Genomic DNA, 24,744 nt, shown 5'->3' with positions numbered 1-24,744 from the left:
AGTTGCCTTTTTCGGGTTTCGAGTTACAGTTTTAAAATTTCAAGTTGACTTCTTCAAGCTTGAGTTAAAGTTGTTCAGTTTTGGCTTGATTATTTGGAGTTTTGAGTTGACTTTTTGCAACTCAAAAAAGTCAACTCGAAACTTGCAGACTCCAACTAGAAACTCTGTACTCGACAGAACCTAATACTCAATAAGCCATTTGTGTGTTAGATTTGAATACTGTCTGGTACAATGACGTGCTTAATCACAAGTTATCACTTAAGGTTGAATTCCTCAGACTATCCTGACAGTTGCTATGTCACATGATTAGGGGCAAGCTTTTGCTTAGTTACGTAATTAGAGACGGTGAACAACCATACATGATTCTGAATGGGTGTGTATGGTACCTGGGTCTGCTCATCTGGAGGTTGTCATACAAAAGCTTGCTCCCGAACCATTTGACATAGCAACTGTCTCGATAGTCCGAGGAATTCAAATGTAAGCAGTACACTGTGACTAAGCAAGTCATTGTACCAGACATTATTCAAATCTAACTCGCAAATGGCTTATTGAAAAAGTGTAAAATCTTTCTAATTCCTTGGGGAAAAACTAGATAAATCTAGAATCAAATTGTTACAAAAATGCTTTGTGAAAAACTATTAACGTTTTAAAAGTTTAAGTTTCTCTTAAATAATTATTAAAGATGTGAGATTTCGGAAAAGTAGAGATGGTTCCTTTAGTTAATTGTCAGAGTTGTTTTCTGTTGAGAGACTTTCATAAAGGAATCCTCACCTCATCTACATGTTCTGCCAGTAGACATACTGTATGTTTTTTCCACCCTGTAGTTGGCGTTTGATTTTTAGGTACATGTAGATCCCACGTCCACAAACCAGTACACCTGCAAGAACAAATTTCAGAGGAAATTATGTTTTTCCATATTTAATTCACAACACTCATAAAACTCACTTGGTGTATCTCAACATATGCACAAAATAACAAACCAGTGAAGATTAGAACTCAATTGGTCGTCGAAGTTGCGAGATAATAATGGAAGAAAAAACACCCTTGTCACATGAAGTTGTGTGCTTTCAGATGCTTGAATAAGAGATTTTGAGGTCTCAAGAGGGAGCCGTTTCTCACAATGTTTTATATTATCAACAGCTCTCCATTGATTGTTAACAAGTAAGTTTTTATGCTAACAATTATTTTGAGTAATTACCGATAGTGTCCAGTGGCTTTAACATCAATGTGATTTTAGTCAAGGTTCCTTGTTAAAAATTGTGTGAAAGGGCCTTGAGTTTCCTATAACAAAGATCCCCCTTTCCCCTGAAAAAAAAAATAAATAAATAAAAGCACCAAAACCCAAATTCCATCTGGTCCTCATCTCTATAAAATGACAATGTTTTGATAATCTCTGATGTTTATGGAGCATTAAAATCCACACTTTATTGCTGCTTGAAGAACAACTCCCCAACCCCAGTCCATCCCCCATCTAGAGGTAGGCCCCTCTTGATTTAGTAATTATCATTCCACACCTGTCTTCATCAACTGTGAAGCTAAGAAGCACCTGCCTCATAGGGGGATATGGCTTGGAACATAAACAGGTGCAATTCCAACGAGGCTTCCTTCCGGTAAGGCTTTCTCAAGCTCTCTCTACAACCCCCTTAAGATATGTTTACGCACCGATTTCTTTTAAAGAGGTTTTTTGTTGATGGATGCTGCAGCGGATATGACCGGTCGGCATTCATTGATAAGGTAATTAATAAAGTGCTGCAGAGTCAGTTAATCAAGTAATTATGTACTCATATCTAGTTGTAATTAATGGAGCGATGGCGACACGCACATCACTCAGAAGTTGAAAAATGTGGCGCAGCTTTGCATGGGCTAGCTCTTCAGTTGAGTTCTCTTTTAATCAACAAATCATGACATTGTGTTTGATGCGCCGTCACTTGAAAACAAATTTATTTCAAATTAATTTGATTTAATTGTACAAATAAGTAATGACCGAGATTCATGAAGTATTAGTCATCCCTTTATTCCAAACTGTATTGAAAATGTGGCGCAGCTCTACAGTTGAGTTCTCTTTTATTAACAAATCATGTTATTGTGTTTGATTTGCCGTCACTTGAAAATAAATTTATTTCAAATTAATTTGATTTAATTGTACAAATAAGTAATGACCGAGATTAGTGTTAGTCATCCCTTTTTTCCAAATTGTATTGGGGGGGGGGGGGGTGGGAGTTTAAAGAAATTAACTGAATAAATAATATACAAACATTGAGGATCTTGTAGTTTTTTTCAATCGTAATATTTTGTAACTGAAATGTATTTATATGAGTATTATGGTCTTAAGGGAAGTACCACCTCACCCTGGCTCTAAGACATGGAGGGTTTTCTGGATAGTTCTTCTAATGTTTATTTTGATACAGGCCTATATTTTAAAGGCAGTGGACACTATTGGTAATTTCTGAAAATGTTTATTATCATAAAACCTTTCTTAATTACAAGTAATGGGGAGAGGTTGATAGTATAAAACATTGTGAGAAACGGCTCCCTCTGAAGTGCCATAGTTTTCGAGAAAGAAGTAACTTTCCACGAATTTGAAATTCGAGACCTCAAGTTTAGAACTTGAGGTCTCGATATCAAGCATCTGACAAGGGTGGTTTTTTATTTCATTATTATCTCGCAAGTTCGACGACCGATTGAGCTCAAATTTTCACAGGTGTGTTATTTTATGCATATGTTGAGATACACCAACTGTGAAGGCTAGTCTTTGACAATTACCAATAGTGTCCACTGTCTTTAAGATGATGTTTACGCACCAATTTCTTTTAAAGAGGTTTTTTGTTAATGGATGCTGCAGCGGATATGACCGGTCGGCATTCATTGATAAGGTAATTAATAAAGCGCTGCAGAGTCAGTTAATCAAGTAATTATGTACTCATATCTAGTTGTAATTAATGGAGCGATGGCGACACGCACATCACTCAGAAGTTGAAAAATGAAAATGTGGCGCAGCTTTGCAAATAAATTTGACTTATTTGTACAAATAAGTAATGACCGAGATTCGTAATGACCGAGATTCATAATGACCAAGATTCACCCTGGCTCTAAGGAATGGAGGGTTTTCTGGATAGTTCTTCTAACGTTTATTTTGATACAGGCTTGTATTTTAAACTGGAAGTTTATTATATGTCCTAATGTGAAAATATGTTTTTCCATCTTCTTTGTGATTTGGTAACTTGTTATAGTATTTCATTGTTTTCTTCTGTTGTTTGCCTGTAGTTGTGCTTGTCCCTTGTCCCTTTTTGGTTTTTTGTTTGTTTGTTTGTGTAAACAAGGGTCCCCATTTAGTGGGCCTGTGTGCCTGTTAGGGTCTTCCCTTTTGCACCAATGTAATTTTTTATGTATTTGTGCAATGAATGTAATAACATAAAATAAAATAAATAATGATCACTTCTCTCTCATGAAGTGCCATACCTCGCCTAGCTCTGCAGCCATGGATAGATAGCCCATCATTTACAAAGCCACTTCAGGAAGACCATGAACCAACGAAACAAGAATGCATCCAATAATTAAGAGCAATTCTCAGGGGGAAATAGACGTTCAAGAAATAAATAAAAAAACTCTGGCTAGAGATACATTAGCCTGGATATCTGGAGAGTATCCGGCCATCTTTGCAGGCTAGAGTAAACATCCAGCGATGGATTAGGATCATAGGCAGCGCATCATGAGAAATGATTAATACTGAGAAGGGGGGGGGGGGTGTGAGTCCCATGATGTTATGACAAGAGATAAGAGGCAGTCTCTAACTATGAAGATATGGTCTAACCATGGTCTAACAGTCTCGCTCTACACTCAATTAGACCATGAAGCTTGAGGATTATTAATTTATTATACATTGGTGTATAACAGCGATGCTCCGAGGTGTGTTTCACTCCGAATATTATTACTTATTTTTCATTTCTTTATACCTATTGATGCACAAACATTGATTGAAACAATTTTACGATCAAAAACCCATTGCAAAGATTAACAAATGCATCTTTAAAACCACAAAAATTGTTTAGCCAGATTTATATCAATTTTTCCTACAAGGACGTGTTTTCCCAAATTTTCGCTTTACTTTTTACCAGCTCTGCACATTGTGTTTGGGATGTCACAAAAAATGAATGTCTAATATTTTGTTTAACTTTATTTTTAACAATTTGATGGTCAAAGACCCATCGCAAAGATACAAAAATAATTTTTTTTTAGAACTGTGATTGACTTCACAATATCAATATTTCCTACAAAGACATGTTTACAAAATTTTCTCTTTACTTTTCACCAGACTCTACTAATTTGGACATGTCTGCACTGAACAACTTGTTTTTGTGTTGTGTTGCAAAAACTAAATGTGTACTCAAACGTTTTAAAATATTTCTATCTTATATACTGTCAAAGTTACGCATAGTCTTTTAAGACCCAGCAAATCAGTGTCGTTGTTGCCTGTTTCAATTTCCACATTGAAATAAGCATGATATCAACGTACACAAAAATCCCAGAAAAAATACGTTAACTTTTGTTTAAAATTTATTTTATGGCGAACATTGAAAAATTAACAAGAACCTGCCACCTTTCTGCTTACATAGAACAAGTCGGTGCTCTATTAACTGAGCTTAACTATCTAATCTAGCCCTATGCTGGAAGTCTCTCTATTTGGTCTATATGTTGTTTGTCGTCAAAGTACGACTACAGGCTTTGATGAAGTTTTCACATGTTTTTTTGTATGGTGTACTTATTATAGAAGTACTTTTGCCCCCTGATCACGTACCAATGTAGGATCTAAAGCTTTTGCTGCAACTGGAACCGTCTTCCTCAATCTGTTCGTTTAACCAATTCCCCCGAGTTCCTTCAAATCTCAATTAAAAACCCACCTCTATCCTAAGTTAATCTACTTTGTTTCATTGTTAATTGCATTGTTTTGTCCGTAAAACATGTATTTTGTACTCTTTTTGTTTGGTTGCTTTTGTTTTTCGTAAGTGCTTTGTAACGCTTTTGTAAACAGCGCTATATAAGTAAGGTTATTATTATTATTTTTATTATTATTAGAAGGAGATCCTGAGACTAGCACAAGACAGGATAGAATGAGGAAAACGTGTGTCAACTGATGATGATGATGTGTTTATTAGAAACTAGACGATGGTTTGGTTTACTCTATCAAAAAACATTGCTGTACGTTCCCTTTTTAATGTTGATCAAGCTGTACCTGACAGAGAGGGCAGTATTCACATTACAGTGTCTGCTACTCTTAAACAAAAAAGTGTACCATTACTGAACAACAGAGGGCAGTATTTACTCTGAACAGTAGGCACCAGTTTTTGTGTGGGGGCTGCCAGGATGGGCATTATTACAGGAGGCCTCGAATTAACCCATGACACTCGCAGCAATTACCGTGGTGCCCTTTATTTTTGATGTGGTGCCCTTTGAAAACTTCTAATACAAATGTACACTTTCCTCATGGAGTGCCCTTTACCAGAGGAAATTTTCCATGCCCCTTCGAGAGCGAAGATCAAGACCTGTTATAATGTAGATGGCCATGGTAGAATTCCGCATGTTTGCAAGAATTCAATTGAAAGAGTTTTGGTTTTGGTTAAGAATAAATCATATGTTTAATTGCTAAGTGTAGTTCTTACAAAAGCCATTGTATAAGGTGTTTATATTTTGACTGGCACGACGTCTTCATAGGGGCCCAATTTTATAAAGCTTGTAAGCACAGAAAAAGCTTGCTTAACAGAAACTGGTTACCAGTCGAAGTTCCATAAAGTTTACATCATTGCAAATGGTGCCCACTCATTTTTGCTTAGCAATATTTTCTGCTTAAAACAGCTTTATGAAATTGGGCCCTGAAGGTTGTTGCTGACAAATGTACTTACCACTGAGTGTTAGAGCAATGAGCAGGCATGTAGCACCCCTTAAATATAAGCTGCAACAATCAGAGTACTGTCAACAAAACATACAATTAAAAGCCATGTTACCATAATCCTAATACTCAGACTATGAATAGTAACGGTTCTTTCCAGGATTTTTCAAAACTTTGGGGCATTCTGGACCCAAATTTTGGAAGTTTGGCCCGAGCACACTGAATTGAAACGAGGTCTTCAGTAAGTTTTCTACTTGGTGTTTATTGGTTATACAAGCCCCGCTGTGCAATCTGGGGGTATTCTAAAGTGTTTTGCCTTTATAGAAGTATAATTGTAATTTTGATCACAAAGGTGTGTTCTGTGCACAAAGCCATCATACATAACCCGAGCAGATGAATGGTTTCAAATAATGGTCAACACCCTGGAAAATTGTACAAGTGGACTAGAGTTATGACACCTTTTTGGTCAATCTGAAGCAACCCAATTCATTTGTATCGGTTGTGTTTTTTTGTGTTTTTTTTTTTTTGGGGGGGGGAGGGGAGGGTGAAAACTTGGACATGTGTTCCAGACACGCTAGCTTTAATGTTCTGAGGAGCCCTTTCACTTCTTTCTCTTGAGAAAATGTCTGTCCAATACATTCAAGACGTCTAAACAAAATTTGTATTTATTTCTAAAAAAGACCAGAACTTTGAGAGCAATCTTACCACAGCAATGAGCGTCCATTTGACCATGGATGCCCCAAATCCTGACAGAGCACCATATCGTCCAGCCACACTGACACTGAGACAGTATGCAAACAAGAATCCTATCCAGTTGAACAGGAAGGCGACTGCACAAAACAAAAAGAAAGAGATTAAAAAATATGGTTAGGGGTTTTTCTCTCTCCAGTTGTTGCTCCTAATCATATATCCAGGCAACCATTTGACAATCATCTTAATGATGGTGGATTCAGGGACTCCAGTATAGTTCAGCCCCTTGAGGCGAGTACAGGGGGCAGTTGTAAGTTATAAGGTCAACTGTTTGTGTCTCTCCGAATCGCAGGGGGGAGGGTGTAAACTTCCACCGATGCATACAAGTATTCATGTCTTGTCGTGGCCGAGCCATGTCTTGTCGTGGTCTAGTTCACTGGACCCAAGCTCTGGTATTGTCAGCAACAGAGTGTGGGTTCGATACCAGGTCATGACACTTGAGCAAGGCACTTAACCATAATTGCTTTGTGAAAAGTCGAGAAGGTAGTGAATTTTGTTCTACCAGTCAGGCTCCTATTGGATGATACCCATGCCTACATCCTTTTGGCCTGAGAAGGGGATAACCGTGTTTTAACCCCATGAGTAGTAGCAATGTGCCCCTGGTGGCAGTTGATTTGGGTAGATTGCTCAAATCTGTTAAGTGTAGCCCTCACCTTGAAGTGGCCGTCAAGCCTTTTGATTGATGTAAAGTGATCTCTCATGAAAAAAATTCGAACAGGAGTTGGATGATTTGCTAAGGTTTTTTTTTTCCTTTTTTTTTTTTCCTTTTCTTTCCAGTCTTACATAGCCCATGTATCTACCAAACAAGGTACTCAAGGCGCTGAGTATAATACAAACTTTCAGAAAGATAGGTAATTGCAGTGATGAATTTTGAGACCCAATTATTTAGCACCTTTTAAGGGTTTACAAGGTGATACGGCACATAAAGCAGCCACAGCCAGGAACACCGGGGCAAACCCCTTCTCTTTTCGAAAAGTCCACTGGTTTTTTTTTTTACATGCGTAACACAACACATGGGACCAATGGCTTTACATCCCATTCGAAGGAACCCACACTCTGCTGATCAGAAACGCCAGAGTTTGAATTCGGTGCTCTTAAATGCTCGGCCACAACACTTCCACATGCTGTAATAACAAGGGTTGCTATGCTGTAATAACTCTCCACATGGAAAGATACATAAAATTCGTTTTAGTGTTGACTCCATTATGCTAACACAATCTTTGTCAAGTTTAGTTATTAAATACTTGAATTAAGAAAATCCAAGACAATAGTAAACTTGTTCATAAAAACAAGGGAAGACGGAACAACACTACCTTGGATGTTGGAAATCTTTACATTATCACCAACTTACTGAAAAATGCTACAGTAAACATCAAGTCCCCTCCGAGCATTGAACCAGAATCTTCTTTCAGGTCATCTCTCTGTAAAAATAAAGAAGAAGAAAAAATTACTTGAAGGAAAATGAACAGCAGGCCTGGGAGGAGGACATGTCCTTGGTTGCCCTGGTCTTGGCCTTCAAACGATTTCTGTAGACATTGGGGTTTTCAAATGGAAGTGCCGTTTGTAAAATGGACTTTCCCTCTCAATGATGAAAGTCCTGGAATAGATAAGATGTTGTGATATTGAAGTCATGTTCATAAAAACCCAAGAAGTATTCTTTATCCTGAATGCACATTAATACATCCATTTAGACGATCAATGTTTTTTAAAGTGATGTTTAGCAGACACTCATTACGCTGACAATTGTCTTCTTCAACAATAGATAGAGCTCAAGTTTCCCAATTTGCGCCCTCAGGGGTGGATTTCACAAAGAGTTAGGACTAGTCTTATCTAGACTTAGGACGAGTTACTCATCCTAACTTAAGACTAGCAATGCGTTTTTGATGTCTCTTAGGACTAGTCCTAACTCTTTGTGAAATGGACCCCTGGCACTCTATAATCTTTAGTGGAAACTCATCACCCAAACTCCTGGTCTCTGATAACAGTGATATGGTGGTGTGCATTATCTCATGTTCATATTCATAATCGTAAAAGCTAGCTAAGCACAGAAAAAACTTGTTACCAGCCACCATTCCATACATTTACATTGTTGCGACTGGTGCCCCACTCATTGCTTAGCATATAAACTATCTAAGCAGTATTTTCTGCTTAAAGACACTGGACACTAATTGGTACTTGTCAAAGACCAGTCTTCTCACTTGGTGTATCTCAACATATGCATGAAATAATAAACCTGTGAAAATTTGAGCTCAATCGGTCATCGAAGTTGCAAGATAATAATGAAAGAAAAAAACACCCTTTTCACACGAAGTTGTGTGCTCTCAGATGCTTGATTTCGAGACCTCAAATTCTAAATCTGAGGTCTGGAAATCAAATTCGTGGAAACTAATTTCTTTCTCGAAAACCACATTACTTCAGAGGGAGCCGTTTCTCACAATGTTTTATACTATCATCCTCTCCCCATTACTCGTTACCAAGAAAGGTTTAATGCTAATAATTATTTTGAGTAATTACCAATAGTGTCCTGCACTGCCTTTAAGAGTCAGCATGAAACTGGTCGGCCCAGTGCAATTCTCATTCTACTCAGAATCAAACAACACATGCAATTGGATGTTGAAGGTTGAGAATGGATACAGTCTACAGCTCTGCAACTTGACGTACGCTTATGGCCAATAAATTGCAATGTCAACAAACTGTTAAACAAACTGGGTTCTAGGAAGTTATCTTACGCTCAGCAGCCCAGCTTGGACAAGTTTCTCTTCCAGTGTAGGTTGAGTCCATCCCTGCTCAGAAGGTAGCAGAGGTTTCTTATCACCATCATCGTCTTCGTGTTGATCATCGTATGCTGGAGGAGGTTCATCTGGAATACTTTGCTCTTCATCATCTAAAGTTCAAATTAACAAAATAATCTTATAAATTATGCCAGGTTTTCTTGAGATGTTTATTAAAACCCCTGTCCTCGAAAATAAATCTATATCCTCTTTTGTCAAAATGAAGGATTCAGAAGGACCAAGGGCTGTAGGCCCAAATAACATTTGCCTATCACTGAATCCTCATTTAAGTCACACATATTTCATAGGAATTTTTACTTGTGCACGTACGTACTCCACGATACTAGGCATTTTTCGCTTTACACAGGTATGTAGTGCAAACATTCAGGGCTTGCACAGTAAGCAAAGAATGGTCATTGTAAGCGCCGAAGTCGTAAGTAAAGCAGAGCCATGATATTGGTCCCCATGTCCTTTGCTGCAAGGTTAATTACCTTTATGGATGGGTGCACCTGGCTGAGTGTCTGCTGGAGACGGAGGGGGAATCACCAACGCTAAGGTCACACGCGTGATTGGATTCTCTTCATCCTTACAGGCCTGGTGTGGAAAAGAGCGACGGGTTTATTAATTTCAAACAAAAGCAAGAAATCCACATTAGTTAACAACTAAAGACAAAACATTTTCAAAACATTTTTTTTTGGGGGGGGGGTGAAGGTGAAGCATGACTGACACAAAACAAAATTAATGAATACAAATACGTAAACAAAAAAAGTATTATCAGCATGCACTCAGTCAATAATTTATAATGTTAGAAAAATAGTGATGCAAAACATCCTAGAAACTGTTCACAAAACCTGGTCGAGGCAGGTCATTTCGCAAATTTCGTATCCAACAAATTGGACTCCAGTCATTTTTCCTACCCAATTAATTTCAAACCAGTTATGTAATGAAGTACCCAACCCCTACTTTGATGACAACAATGACTACGCTATGACATCTGATGGTCTCCCAACTTCTACAGGGCACAGCTGCAGATTCCCCATAAATATACATGAAAACGAGTCAACGAAGCTACTCCTACCTAGAAGTGAGGTTCGTTCCGCTATCGTCTCCGTTCATGGGATGATAGCGGAACAAACCTCATCATAGGTGTAGGAGTACACTGGAGCTCCCTTATTTATTCCCCAACACAATGATGATATTTTTTGTGAACATTGTGGGTGGTATTTAATTTTAAAGTTTTAGTTTAGTTTTAGTTTTATTAGACTTTACACTGGCTTAAAAATATAGAAATACAAATCGATACATAAAGAAATAAAGAATCAAATTAGCTATAAAAAATACCAAGCCAGTGAGTGACGAGGAGGAACAGGTGACCAGCACCTCTACAAAGCCGTCCTGTCACAAGAAATGTCCCCTGAAACCCAGCTCCGTAGCAAAAAACCACCCAACCCACAAAAAAAAAAAAAAAACTAACATTAAATTTTAAAGCATTACAATAAAACAAAGCCTGTTTTCAGTTGAAAACCCATCAAATCAATGACCCAAAATCAGAGAGAGTCTGTTGACACTCATTTTCCCAAGTATTTTAAACCCACTAATTAATTACGAGGGGTAATTTCCTCTCACTCTGAGCTATGTGACTGTGTCACACTGTCATGTCACTGGTAAAAAAAAAACCAAAGGAGAGTTCCTACATAATTTTGAGGTGAATTTTTCGGAAATTACATCCGATCATCACATAGAGCTCCGATGTTTTTAAAACAATAATGTATTTACTAATTCCCTTTGTTTACTCAGGAAGTTATTTATCTGGTTTCTTTACTCATTTCCTGATGTCTTCTAGTTATGCGTTCTGACAATGTCAATGACATAAACCTCTCTGAAACTGAAAGTGAACTTCCTGCTTCGTTCGAACAAAACACAGAACAACAAAAGTCAATAATATATTCATAAATAAAAACTTACATCTGCATACGTAGGTGGTTTATCCATTTCGGCAGAGTTTGGAATCAACACAGAAATGGCATGTGTGAATCTCTAAAAGACGATCAGAACTTCTAGGATTGAAGACTAGTTATTTTGACAGGCGAAAAACTATTTGAGAAATTTACATGATTTTTTTGTTGCGCCACAAATTTATCCACACCACACGACGATTTTCGTCAATGTGTTTTGTGCAGTTCCACTTTACTGCACATAACCCAGTCATCAAAATAAATCACTGGTTCGCGCTACCATAAAGCGAAAGTGTTTGCCAGCGAAGAAGATCTTCTCGTGAAATGTCGCGATATCGAAAGTAAAACCTCGTGAAGTCTCGTCAAGATGGCGGCGCCCACGGACACCGGTTGGTCTGTAACAATTTCCGTCATATAAAAACGCAAAGAGAAACAGGTATTTCTTGTATAAATATAAAGATTTACTGACGTAAGTCGTGGAGGGGACTCAATGCTTAAGTCAAGTGGTTCCGCAATGATATTTTCATTTGTATTGTATTATTGTAATACTAATCTTGTGACTCGTGAGCTGATTGTTGCGGTCCTACTAAAAGCCGACAAATCGCCGACAACGCCGACAACAAGTCCAGAGCGCCGACAACTCGCCGCCAACAAGTTTTAATTACCTCAAAAATGGCCAATAAACCATAGATGTATTAGAACTATATGTGTTCTGTAATATAAACATAAAGTTAATGGAAAAACTTCACAAAAAGTGTGAATTTTTAACCAGAAAAAAACTTCACTTGCACGAAAAGCGGTCGAACGCCATCTTGGCTTAAAAACCGTGTTTGGACCAGACCATTATGATACGGGTAGATTTAGCACTTATCAACAACAGAGGGCGGGCTTCATGTGAAGACCTTCACTGCAGTATGCACAGTGCATGACGCCCGCCCTCTATTGCTAAGTCTGACTCACCCGCATCATAATGGGCTGGTCCGAACACGATTTTAAGCCAAGATGGCGTCCGACCGTTTTCCGTGAACGTTCAGTTTTTTTTTTGGTTAAAAATTCACACTTTTCGTGAAGTTTTTCCATTAAATTTATGTTTATATTACAGAACACATATAGTTCTAATACATCTATGGTATATTGGCAATTTTCGAGGTAATTAAAACTTGTTGGCGGCGAGTTGTCGGCGCTCTGGACTTGTTGTCGGCGAGTTGTCGGCTTTTAGTAGGACCCGATTGTTGCATCGTAGGACGTCCAGTATTCAATCAAAGTTTCCTTAAAATAAAATTGAGACAAATCGTTCACCTCTCTGTGCGCAATGTAAATAGTCCCTTGCTAGATAAAATAATTGTCATGATTGTGGTTAGGGTAGAACCAGTATTCAGTAACTGGGGCGCTGTACTCCTTTTTTTATTCGAAATTTTGACATTATCAGTCGTCGTACTAGCACGACCGATAATGTCAAAATTTCTGAAAAAAGAGGTACAGCGCCCCAGTTACTGGGTCTACTCAAGATTGTGGTTTGACTTGCCAAGAAAAGAGACTCCTCTCATTCTCAGTCTCATTTGACTAAATAAGTTAGAAACACTTGTATGTAAATGAAAAAAAAGCTTTGGTATTTTAGGCTTTTCTACAACCCCAAGGTACAAAAATATGTCATAATGTTTGGGCAATATCAAAAAAATTTCCATAAAAAAAGTTCCATCACAAGCACTTTTTCAAATAACAATTCACAATGATCAAATCATGTGACTGAACATTGTGCTAAACATTCAGGGGGGAAAATATGTAATTTACTCATAATAATTATTAGCATAAAACATTACTTGGTTAGGTAACGAGTAATGGGGAGCTGTTGATAGTATAATAACCAAACATTGTGAGAAACGGCTCTGAATTAACATAGTTTTCAAGAAAGAAGTAATTTTCCACGAATTTGATTTCAAGACCTCAGATTTTGAAATTTCGTAATCAAGCATCTAAAGGATACTACTTCATGTGACAAAAAAGTTTTCTTTTCCTTCCATTGTTAGGCTTCAAATAGAGTTCAAATTTTTCACAGGTCAGTTATTTTGTGCATGCATACGTTGAGATACACCAAATGAGAAGACTGGTCTTTGACTATTAATACCAAAGGTGTCCAGTGTCTTTATAAAGGTTTAGCTCACCAGTGGTTTGGCGAAGAATACATTCCTCTTGTCTTTATACCACAGTACAGCTGTGATTTATATACATATTTTTTTACTTTTAATAATGTTTGAGTGGGAATTGATAAACTTTGTAACAACTGGGAGGTTCCGGATCTAGGAAAAAAGGGGGAGCTCGGGCCCAGTGGCCATTCTTCAGGAATTTCACCTGTGGGTTGGGGTTATAAAGGGATTGTAGAGTTTTGTTAATAGGAACCCAATGTTTGTTTCAATCCTATTGGACCTTAAAACTGACCTGGGAAAAGTTAGTTTCAGAAGTTGGTAGCGTTTTTGAGATATTGCCAATAATCTTGACCATTTTTAATTTTTATGTCCATGCAGGAAGAATAATCTGCAATTGGAATACACAATCCGAGAAACGTTAATGTCTTGGATTTAATTTTGGGGGATAAAAAGTGATGTTTTTTCTCACAACCTCGGTTCTTTCAATTGAAAAGTTTCTCAAAATGCATTATAGGCCTATTATCCAACTACTTCTTACCAAATAACTTTTTGTCTCAATTTTAAATTTTGAGAAAATAAAATTAGCTGTTGCAAACAACTTACCAACTAAATGGACCGATGGTATAAATGCAAAAAATAGTTAATGGCCTAACGTTTCGACCCTAGCAGAGTCTGTCTCAAAGGCTAAATGACAACACAACCGATTTTAACACAATTTTAAATTTTAGAGGCAGTACCAAACTTATAGAGACTCTTTTTATAAATGCTAACAAAAGATTCACCTTTTCACACTGTTCACAGGTCCAAAGTTTACCAACAATGATCTGCCAGAATGTTCTCAGGGGTGCTGCCACTAGGTTCTACTGTGGCATCTCCAGAAAATCCTTCCCTTGCAAGGTGTTACCTAGGAGAAGATATTGTGTTTCACCGTCTGCATCATTGTTGAATGTCGGTAAAGCGGACAGATTCAACTGCATCCATGTGGATTTATCTGAAGATGACTCACTTAACAATCACGGACACGTTGCTTCGGAGTTGTTCAATCAGTCTTTATCAGGTAGGTTTAAGGTTTCTAATCTCATTTTATTTTAGGCAATTAGAACAAAACATCAGTTGATCATCTAGGTTGCCGAAAAAGAGGAGGAAGAGGCCCTATATTGTTTTCAGGATTGCAGAAGATTTGTTATTGTTTATGGCCCTCGGCCTCTGAGACTCACCCCATGACTTTTGTTTTGTTATTTAATGAGAGATCGTGTACCATCACAAGGCCGGACAGCCAATTAAGGTGATGGCTAAACTTAATTTATTTGGCCTATCATCTACTCCTGGCGCTAAAACAGGGTTGGCAAGGGATCCACTAGGAGCCAAGCAGATAGATCAGAACTGCATGTACCTTTCCAACTTTTTACAGAGCAACTTTGTTAAGTTCCTTGTTTAAAGGCGCAAGTGTCATGACTGGGTTTCAAACTCACACTCTGCCGCTGACAATACTAGAGCTTTGGTCTGGTGAGATTGACTGCTCGTCCACAACATGCCACAGAACCAGCCAACTGACGGTGTTTCTGGATTTTCTGTAGCAGCGTTCCATAATATTTATTGTACTTGTGTGCAGACTAATTTTGAAGTACAATACTATTTATTAACAACATTTATCGTGTGTTATTCTAGAATCCTTAACACAGTGGATGTCCGAGGGTCGGACTGCCGTATGGTTGAAATTCCCCACGACTCACTGTCATCTGATCCCGCAGGCCGTCAAGGAGGGGTTCGATCTCCACCATGCACAGGACCAACACGTTGTCATGTCCAAGTGGCTACGACAAGATTACGGAAGTCGACTCCCGAGATACGCCTCACATCAGGTGGGAGTGGCTGGTAAGAGGAAGATTGACCGAAATATACTCAGGGGTGATCTAGTGGTAAGACATCTACTCCAACAGTGCAAAGGTTGTAGGTTCAAACCCTGACCAAGTGATTTCAGGCCTGATACTTCACGGAGGCAACGATGGCGTTTGCTTCGGTGCCCCCTGGGCATTGCCTTGGTGCCCTTAAAATGCGCAGTACAAATTTGCAATTTCATCATAGGGTGCCCTTTACCAAAACAAAAATGCCTTGGTACCCTTGCCCTTTCATAAACGAAGCATACAGCCCTGTGATTTGCCTGTGAATTTTGTTCACCTGTGCATTGCTAGAGCAGATGTGTTGCCACTAGACCGTCTTAGGTTGTGGGTTCAAATCCCACACGAGTGATTTGCCTGTGGATTTCTTTCACAGTACTCTGGTAAAAACCAAATTATATTCTTTACCCCCCTGATTCAAAACTAACATCAATCTTTTCCTTATAAATCAATTTCAGACTTACCTGAATTCAGACTTTTTGAAGTCTGCCTGATAATTAACTTTTTATTTTATTTTTCTCAAAGTAAAATGAGGGATCTACTTCTCTAGCACTGTGGATATTGTTCCTGAAACCTCCTTGGAATCTATTACTCCAGGGTTATCAAAAGATGGAAATGCCATCATTTCAATGTTCATCCTGTGATCTGGATCCCAGTTTTAGAATTTTTTGTCGGCAATGACTCTCATCATTAAAAAATTCGAAATTTCTTCACAAGATCAGAAACAAAATTGAGAAAACCTTTAACTAAACTCCCAAACCGTTGGACTCTGACGAGTTATGCTATGCCCCATGCAAAATATGATTTCATTTCATTGAACCTATTTTTCATTTCTTCTTTTGTGCTCAAATTGTTTTTCAGGGTTCGTTTTCAATGAAGATACTGAGGAAGTCTTAATGGTGCAAGATAAACACAGGGTGAGTTTATGTAGTGGCTTTAACAAAATAGAAAATTCCAACGGAAACATATTCAGTTTCAGGCAGTGCATGGATTGGTAGGCAGGTCTCAAATTTGGGTGGAAAATCCACAAGACGGCAGGGCTTGTAGCTAAACAAGCAGTGAGAGAATATTCATCTCATTTTTTTACGGGTTATCCCTAAGCACTCGACGGAATTGAAAAATATTTGTATAATATCGGTTTAAATTTAAAGGCAATGGACACTACTGGTAATAACCGAAACAAATTACTAGCATAAAACCTTACTTGGTAACAAGTAACGGGGAGAGGTTGGTGGTATAAAACATTGTGAGAAACGGCTCCCTCTGAAGTGACATAGTTTCCGAGAAAGAAGTAATTTTCCACGAATTTGACTTCCAGACCTCAGATTTAGAATTTGAGGTCTCGAAATCAACCATCTAAACGCAAACAACTTCATGTGACAAGGGTGATTTTTTCTTTCATTATTATCTCTCAACTTCGACGATCAATTGAGCTCAAATTTTCACAGGTTTGTTATTTTATGCATATGTATCATTAAAAAAAAACCAAGACCGCTGGACTTCTACGATCATGAGTTTACTGGCCCATTGCGCAAGTTACTGGCCTTGACCCTAAGGTCATGTGTTAATTTCGAGCTTCAATTGTTTTCATTTTGAAGAAAATTCTGTTTCGTTTTTTGTTGCTGTTACTTTGTAGAATCTGCCATCTTGAAACCAAACCTGACTGAGCTAACAGTTCGGTTTTGGTTTAATCAAAACATTTGTGTCACAGCGGTTGAACCGAACATGTGGAAACGTTTAACAAATGACTGAAGCTCAAACAAGCACTCATACTCAATAATATATTCCATTTTTCTAAAGAGTCAGAAATCACAGTCAATGTTGACATAGCTGATGTTTGTTTTGTTTTTTAGTTGGTGAGATGGAAGTTTCCAGGTGGACTCTCTGAGCCAGGTGAAGACATTCAAGACACAGCTATGAGAGAAGTTATGGAGGAAACGGGGCTCAAAACAGGTAAGGATTGTACACCATTAACTGGAGTTTTAATAATGTAACGACTAACAACTTTTGTTTTGGTCTCTTTTATAATAATTTCAAGCCTTGCGAAAATTCTCCCTCTGTGATGTCTACTGTCATGAATGGAGTGTTTATTTGGAAGTGAAAGGTCTGCAGGGTGCTATAGACCTTTATCACGGTGTGGCCATCTTGATTTTACTCCATTCCAACTCATTGTAACCAAACTGAGGCTGGACGAAGTAATAGTCTGGTGCCATGTTTACGCAATGAATGTCAGCATTCATTTCTGTTGTTGGAAACAAGGAACATGACAAAGATGGTGACAGCGTTGTAAAGGTCTGTAGTGACAATGCTTGTAGTCCAAGGAATTGAAGTTTGTGCATTCACGGTTGACCAAACAAGTCATTGCATCAGGTTTTATTCAAGACTGTTTGGAAGACTTCTGCTCATAAAATCATTTTTAACAAGCCCCCACCAGCAAAATTTTTAATAGATAGCATGAAAAGTCTTTAAAAGCCTACACCATAAAATGTAGGTCAGCCCTTGCACTCCATGAAATTTATTGCTGTTTTTTTCCAAAGGGCCAACAATCTTGGTTTCCTTTGTTCCACTATTGGCATGCATTGTTGCTTATGGTTGCATCTACTTAGAAAATTAATGGCATTTCAAAACAGCCCCCTCTTGTGACAAAACAGTAGTAACCCATTCAGTGGCAGAAACCAGACTTTTTGTAACTAGTGTAAAGAATAACTGTGATTGGTTAACTGGTAGCTAAGGACTGCAATACTGCATACATACTTATAAGTATTCCTTGGTTCTTTGGACATTCTAAGCCCCCCCCCCCCCACCCCTAAGGGTAATCATTACTAAAAAGTATAGTAAACTTGTAGCAAAACATGCTTTCAAGTTATAATTTTTGACTGTTTTGGGGTGAATTTTGAAATAACTTGAGGTATGAACAAAGAAAAATTGATTATAGCAAAGTTTTAACCAAACACCTACAGTTTTATGTGCTTGCACTCTACCAACTGAGCTATTTATCTAGATCTATGTTGGCTGTCTCCCTATGTTGTCAATATCTTTGTTCAGAGTGCCAGTCAGTACAAACGTTAGCTGCCAGAGATCCCACCCATGTGATCTTTGTTTTAAGAATTTGTGCAATTCCACAACGTCAATGTTCATGTAAATGTTCTGTCAAATTTGTGAGAACAACGTTACAATTTTTTGACTGATCCTGTTGATTGGCAAATAGGAAACCCCCTCTCCTTCCAAATAGAAGACTTCTGTTGCAGTTCACTGAATTTCTCTGAGGTTCACTGCTGATGTTATATAGCGCCCTCTATGTTTGTGGAGCTTCCAGGATTAAATTTTCTGCAAGATTCAGGAGGATATGTGATGAGATCAAGCAAAATAAGTCAGTTTCCAACGCAGGTCATATTTATTTGCTTATATATTTGAAAAGAGCATAATCTATGCTTTAATTCTGTTGGAACCCTATTGTGATACCACCATTGGTTCAAGAGTTGTGAAAGTAGAAACACCAAGAGATGGGAGAGAATAAAATTGAAAAAAAAGGGGTTTAAAAATCAAATTGTTTAATAAAAATAAATTGGCACATTTTCTTGCAATGATAATTTTAACCTTTCTGGATGTTATTAAACAGGAAGAAAGTTCTAAGTATAAAATAAGGTATATTGTGACATTAAAATTTACACATGAACAAAATATTTCTGAAAATGTTGACCCTGTTTGGCCTATTTTGGCTTGTTTCTGAATACAGACCTGTCTTGACAAACAACTCGTTTAGCTTGATCGCATCACATAAGTAGATATTGCAAAAAAGAACATCAAATTCATTCACTCTCGATTTGGCATTGGCCTAACCTCACTTTTCATTTGAATCTTCTTTTCCCTCAGAGTTCAAATCCATCCTGTCTTTCCGACAGCAGCACAACCATCCCGGAGCCTTTGGTTGCTCAGACATCTACGTCGTCTGTCGCCTCTCACCTCTGACCCTCGACATCAAGATCTGCCCCACAGAGCTCGACGACGCTCGATGGATGAAGGTAGCCGATATCACCTCGTCCGAGGAAGGTCATACTCCGTTAACGATGCGGATGAGCAAACTGATCATGTGCGGAGTGAGAGATGGATTCGACCGGGTTGATATAAGCATCGATGAACTGCCATCTGTGTATCACGGTACCTATAAACTATTCCATAGACCTCTCAGCTTATAACGTCGCAAGGTACTATGTAAGTCTTCAGGGAAATATTTTTACAAATTTTACTAGTTTTATAATAGATGTAAATTGTAAGGTTTCTTTAAGTCCAGTTTGAAAAGTGGGCGGACAATTAACTTTGCAGCCAATTGAAACAGGTACTTTAAGAATGATAGATGTGATTGCGTTGAATTATAAAAAAAAAGTGACCCTGCAATATTTAAGTTATGAGACACTCAATCTTAACAGATTTTTATCTGAATCCAGACTTTTTATATTGGTCTTGTGAAGAAAATCAGACGTTATTTTTTCCCGAGTATAAAGAAATCTTCCTTAATGGTCTTTGTACTACTCTAGTGCTGCGAATACTGTTCCCAACGGCTCCTTGGAATCTATAAACTCCAGGGGTTACCAAAAGGTAGAAATGCCAGTCATTTCAACATACCTTAGACTTCATATCCCAGTTTTAAATTAATCTGCCAGCAATGACTCCCACCCCCTGGGTATACTTTTTTGGAAATAAGATAGTCTGAATTAAAATGTCCACTTCCAGAGACCATTGTTGTATCATTCCTTGAACGGGAATTCTGATTCCTAAGGAAATATTATCACTCGGCCGTTACATCCTGACAGCTCCTCCTCTTTCCTAAACATCTTGTGATGAATTCATTATCCGTCTTATCTCAAGACGTTTTTTTCTTGTTATTGGGGTCGGGATCTTGATCTTGCATGCATGACTAATCCAGGTTGTGACTCAAAGACCTTTCCCCAGTGACTGGAAGACAAGTCTAGACGCTTAATTAAGAACCTCGGCATTTTTTATCAGAAAACATCCCTGTTCGGCACTCCTGATACATCCGAATGTCATGAGTGTTTTTACATGAAGAGACAGTTGCTTCCATTAAAACAGAAGCCAAGTTTAATTCTGGAGGATCAAGTACTTTGAAAGTTGCATGGTATCTGGGAGTGCTTGACTTTGAGTAAATTACGGAGCTCTGATTTGAGAGTGTCTGTGGCAGATAGAGCATGATGGCCACCTTTGATAAAACTGAACAATGCATCAAAGTGTTAACAGGGTACGCCCGTAACTTTGTTAGTTAAAGACAAAAGACATAAGAAAGTTTATTACTTTCCAAAAGAGAAATTACAAATTGCTAAAACAAAAACTTGTTACCGGCCAAGTTACTGGCCAGCTCGACCAGTTAGGATGTCATTTCACTAGTCCAACCCCTATTTCTCTGCCCCATTTTTCAAATGAAATAGGGATGCTCTTCAACACTGGGCCCAATTTCATAGAGCTGCTTAAGCACAAAATTTTGCTTCGGGAAAAAAATCATTGCTTAGTAAAATCAGATTACCGGCCAAGACTCCACTCAATTGGTATGCTAAGTAAACAACAGCTAAATAACAGTCACAAGCAAAGTATGTTGCATGAAATTTTGGCCAGTAACATGTGTAAAATAAGCGAGCTATTTTCGTGCTTGAGCAATTTTTTTTGCTTAAGCAGCTCTATGAAATTTGCCCCTGGTTGACATGTCAACACTTCAATTGCTTACCATGGTAATTTCCTGGGAAATAGCCATTTCTTTGGGAAACGGTTACCCTTGCTTGGGAGAAGGGTTAAGCGAGATAACTTGGGGTTAGCATGATGGGTGTTCATTCTTGCTAGGTAAATTGCACTCAGTGTGAAACCAACTTGGATTGACGGTTGGGTTAAATTTTCCCAGGAGTTTTATGGGGCCTTAATTTCCTTGGAATTGGCTTGGTAGTGTGAAAGGGACTTGAAGGGCTTCAAACAATATAAGTCCATACTTCTGTGAAATTTTCACAGTTTTGTTTTCAGATAAATTTCTTGAGAACGAGACAGTATGAAGAAATGTAGTCGTCAGAAACGGGAAAAGTTGTTACCCTCTTTTCAAAAAGTGTTCTTAGAGGAGTGGGTTGAGCATACAAGTCTAAGTACACAGCAGTCTAAAAGTTATGCAATAAAATCATTATTTGTCAATGATCAGCACTTGTGCAACTTGTCAGGGATGAGATTGTTCAGAATTTTGGCTGAATTCAGACTTTTTATGTTGGCCTGGTGAAGAAAATTAGACAATATTTTTTTCCACAACTAAAGAAATCCTGCTCATCGGTCTACTTCTCTAGTGCTTTGGATACTGTTTCCAAAAGCTCATTGGAATATATAACCCCAGGGGTTACCGAACAGTAAAAATTGCATCATTCCAACATACCTTCGAATTTGTATCCAAGTTTCAGACTTTTTTGTTAGTAATGACTCTCATCCGGGAACTTGTGAACACACTTTACTCCGTTGAGATTGTGCATTTCTGTATGATTTATGTCGCCATACTTACAGGCGTGTCTGATTTTGCTGATTTTGATATTTTTAGACCGCATTTGAGTTGGCGACTACGGCTACAGCTATGATTGTGCTTAGGGTGTTGCTAACGACATCCTATACTTCAACACATGATGACGCAGTGATCTAGTCAGAGTTGTAGTCGCCAAGTCAGACATGGCCTAATTCTTTACAAGTAAGAAGTAATATGAGACGGACCGTGTGTTTGGTTTTAGGCTGTAGTATGTTAACTAGGGAAACATCGGAAATTGTCAATTCGGGACATGACCTTTTAATATGATTGGCTTGTTGAGGTGGAAGTAGGTTAAACTATTTGGCCGTTTTCCGACCGCCACATGTGCATTTTGTTACAATCAGCATACAGCCGCTCTGTTCTTGATTAGAGTTAAACACCTTGATAGCAATCATACAGTGTTTAATCCTAGTGGTTTAGTGTGGTGTATTTCTAGTGTGTACCACTACTACCACACCCTTTGTTATGGTACATGGGCTGGCTCCAATGAGTTTTACAACAGGAAGTGTCTTCAGCCGCCCTTTCCTACCGAGGATTATAAAGTCTTGACTTGTAGAACTATTTGAGAACAGTCCTTGCATGGGTTACGAGTTTTTGCTCAAAATTTGAGGTCCTGACTATCTTGAATGTCATGTAACATCACGTTCAGGTGGAACAGCTCTGTGTTTCGTTTGCAAACGAATACTACACTCAGCTCTGGTTGTCATTATCATTGTATATTTTGGGTAATGAAAGCAAGGATGCCTCATTAGTGAACTTAACCACTGCAGCTTGCAAGCCCGAGGAAACCTGTAAACAATTGTTGACAACTGTTTGCTATGTGAACCAGAAACACTAGGGTTAACCCCTACTCTTCCATGATAAGTGTTCTGGGTTCTTTTACATGCATTAACTAAACCTAAGACATGGGACCTACGGCTTGTTGTCCTATCCACAGGACATAGCAATTATGCTTAATTGTCTTTGGCTTGCGGACACAAGTGCCATGTCCGAGACTTTAACCCACACTGATCAGAAACACTAGAGTCCGGTGCTCCTCAACTCCAGGCCCTCACGGCACGGTGTGCAGCAATCTTGGACAGGGCTAGACGTAAGTCACGTAGGGTTAAAACATGTACCTAGATCACATCATCAAACAGTCGGGAAACAATAGTCCCCCTCCCCCCCCCCCCCCCCAATGGAAATCAAGGGCTGTGGCTTAAAATGTTTCCTGTGAGACCTTCCTAGAATTTGACGTAAGCGGCGGGTGGGGGTCGTCTCTTGGGATCGGTGAGGGTTCATGTGCTGGTTGTTACTAACAGTCATGAGACTGTCTGAGATGATGAGCGGAGATATTCTAAGACTGTTTGGTTGGGCGGGTAGATGGGAGTGATAGAGGTGGTTAAACATCTTAAAAGGCAAAGTAGGACTGGTTAAGTTGGTAGATGGTCAAGGAAGAGGGGGTTAAACATCTAGCTTAAAAGGCAAAGTAGGACTGGTTAAGTTGGTAGATGGTCAAGGAAGAGGGCGGTTCAATGTGCTACATGTATAGCTAAAAGGCATAGTAGAAGGACTGGTTATTATCAAACCTAAAACAGATTAGTTTCACTGTCAATGTAAGTTAGAGATTGACATAAACTGTGTTCAAAGGCTTACCATATTTTTACAAGCAATTTGACTTCCACAAAAGTGGGTTAGGTTTTTTGTGCAAGTTGACTCTGCAAAGCCCACTACATTGTGTTCCCACCACCGCACCACGCTGAGCTTAGAGTAATACTCATTTTATGAATGGTGTCTCACAAGATTGTATCCCCACCATGCAAGTTTTGAATTGCACTCACGTACACGGTGTTACCTTAAACCTTACAAGATTATATCCCTCCACCGGTACAGATTCAAATCCTACTTAACATAACCTTGGCCCACTAAAGCAGGCAAATTTCTGCTAGAAAAAGCAAGCAGAAAACCAGTTGCAAACAGATCACATGACATGGTATTTTGGCAAGTTATCTTTTTGTGGTACTTTTGCAAATGTTTGCAGCTCTATGAGATTTGAGTCTCGGGCCTCCGTCTTAGTGTGTTGGCAATTTTCCTTTGCATGGTATGTGATATTAACCTCAGTCTTATGATTGTGTTGAATTCATTTAACCATACAGACATCTTCAGAGTGACAATGGAGAGATTAAGCAAGGCTGCCACGGCATGTCATGGCCGAGCGATCTAGTGCCATCGGACTCAAGTTCTAATGACTGAATCATCTAGAGTGTGAGTTCGATTCTCGGTCATGGCACTGGTGTCCTTAATGCACGGCACTTAACCTTAATAATTACTTCTGTTAACCCACATGTGAAAAACAGGAACTTACCAGGGATGAGGCGGTCTAAGGGTGGATTAACCGCTTAGCGCTAATTTAAGCACCTTGGGGTTGTATGCTCCCCAGGGAGTTGAGAAAGTTTGAGGAATGGTCTAAAAGTATACCTGATGAAGAGGGATAGTATTTTTGTAAAGCACCTTGATCTATATAGACCCATTGCATATGACGTCACACTCTCAAAAAAGAGGCAGATCATTGGACAATAGCTATTCTCTGTGCGTAAAAACGTGCGCGTGACCTCAGCGTACCGGTAGCGTTTTACGTTATGCGTTATGCAAGGGGGAGCTATTGACTTCTTACACAATACAGAATGCGCCTCCGAACAATGGGCGTAATTTTTGGGTGCCAAAATTTTGACACCCAAAATGACACTCAGGATAGGCACATCTGAGTACGCTGCGCGTATTGCAAGGGGTCTATAGTAAGGTTTGCA

At 38.7% G+C, this 24,744-nt stretch overlaps 2 protein-coding genes across 4 annotated transcripts; one reads left to right on the top strand and one right to left on the bottom strand.

Moving 5' to 3' along the window:
- Positions 1–480: 480 nt before the first annotated feature.
- LOC117293934 (NEDD4 family-interacting protein 1-like) lies at positions 481–11,593 on the bottom strand. The gene is made up of 7 exons (XM_033776427.1): positions 11,371–11,593; positions 9,897–9,999; positions 9,364–9,518; positions 7,986–8,055; positions 6,590–6,714; positions 5,898–5,964; positions 481–877 (listed from the first exon to the last, which is right to left on the bottom strand). The coding sequence occupies exons 1-7, from the start codon at positions 11,395–11,397 to the stop codon at positions 777–779; spliced, it is 648 nt and encodes a 215-aa protein (XP_033632318.1). The 5' UTR covers positions 11,398–11,593; the 3' UTR covers positions 481–776.
- Positions 11,594–11,716: 123 nt separating this feature from the next.
- Positions 11,717–24,654, top strand: LOC117293616 (nucleoside diphosphate-linked moiety X motif 6-like). Of its 3 annotated transcripts, none has more exons than XM_033775977.1 (7): positions 11,717–11,796; positions 14,306–14,561; positions 15,173–15,379; positions 16,264–16,319; positions 17,256–17,355; positions 19,276–19,560; positions 24,094–24,654. In XM_033775977.1, the coding sequence occupies exons 2-7, from the start codon at positions 14,324–14,326 to the stop codon at positions 24,159–24,161; spliced, it is 954 nt and encodes a 317-aa protein (XP_033631868.1). In that variant the 5' UTR covers positions 11,717–11,796; positions 14,306–14,323; the 3' UTR covers positions 24,162–24,654. The 3 variants fall into 3 exon arrangements, with proteins under 3 accessions (XP_033631868.1, XP_033631870.1, XP_033631869.1); XM_033775979.1 differs by having other exon boundaries at positions 19,276–19,614; positions 24,094–24,143; XM_033775978.1 differs by lacking the exon at positions 24,094–24,654 and having other exon boundaries at positions 19,276–20,900.
- Positions 24,655–24,744: the final 90 nt, after the last annotated feature.

The sequence above is a fragment of the Asterias rubens genome, chromosome 8 (assembly GCF_902459465.1).
Source record: "Asterias rubens chromosome 8, eAstRub1.3, whole genome shotgun sequence".
NCBI classification, from domain to species: domain Eukaryota; kingdom Metazoa; phylum Echinodermata; class Asteroidea; order Forcipulatida; family Asteriidae; genus Asterias; species Asterias rubens.
This window is presented reverse-complemented; position numbering and strand designations above follow the sequence as displayed.

Excerpts from the sequence above, each read along its gene's own strand:
- LOC117293934 (XM_033776427.1), bottom strand. The coding sequence starts at position 11,397 with ATGGATAAACCACCTACGTATGCAGAT. Across the intron at positions 10,000-11,370 it reads AACCACCTACGTATGCAGAT|GCCTGTAAGGATGAAGAGAA; the intron begins GTAAGTTTTTAT and ends TTTCCACACCAG. Across the intron at positions 6,715-7,985 it reads GTTTACTGTAGCATTTTTCA|TCGCCTTCCTGTTCAACTGG; the intron begins GTAAGTTGGTGA and ends TGTTTTGTGCAG.
- LOC117293616 (XM_033775977.1), top strand. The coding sequence starts at position 14,324 with ATGATCTGCCAGAATGTTCTCAGGGGTGCTGCCACTAGGTTCTACTGT. Across the intron at positions 16,320-17,255 it reads TGGTGCAAGATAAACACAGG|TTGGTGAGATGGAAGTTTCC; the intron begins GTGAGTTTATGT and ends TTTGTTTTTTAG. Across the intron at positions 17,356-19,275 it reads GGAAACGGGGCTCAAAACAG|AGTTCAAATCCATCCTGTCT; the intron begins GTAAGGATTGTA and ends CTTTTCCCTCAG.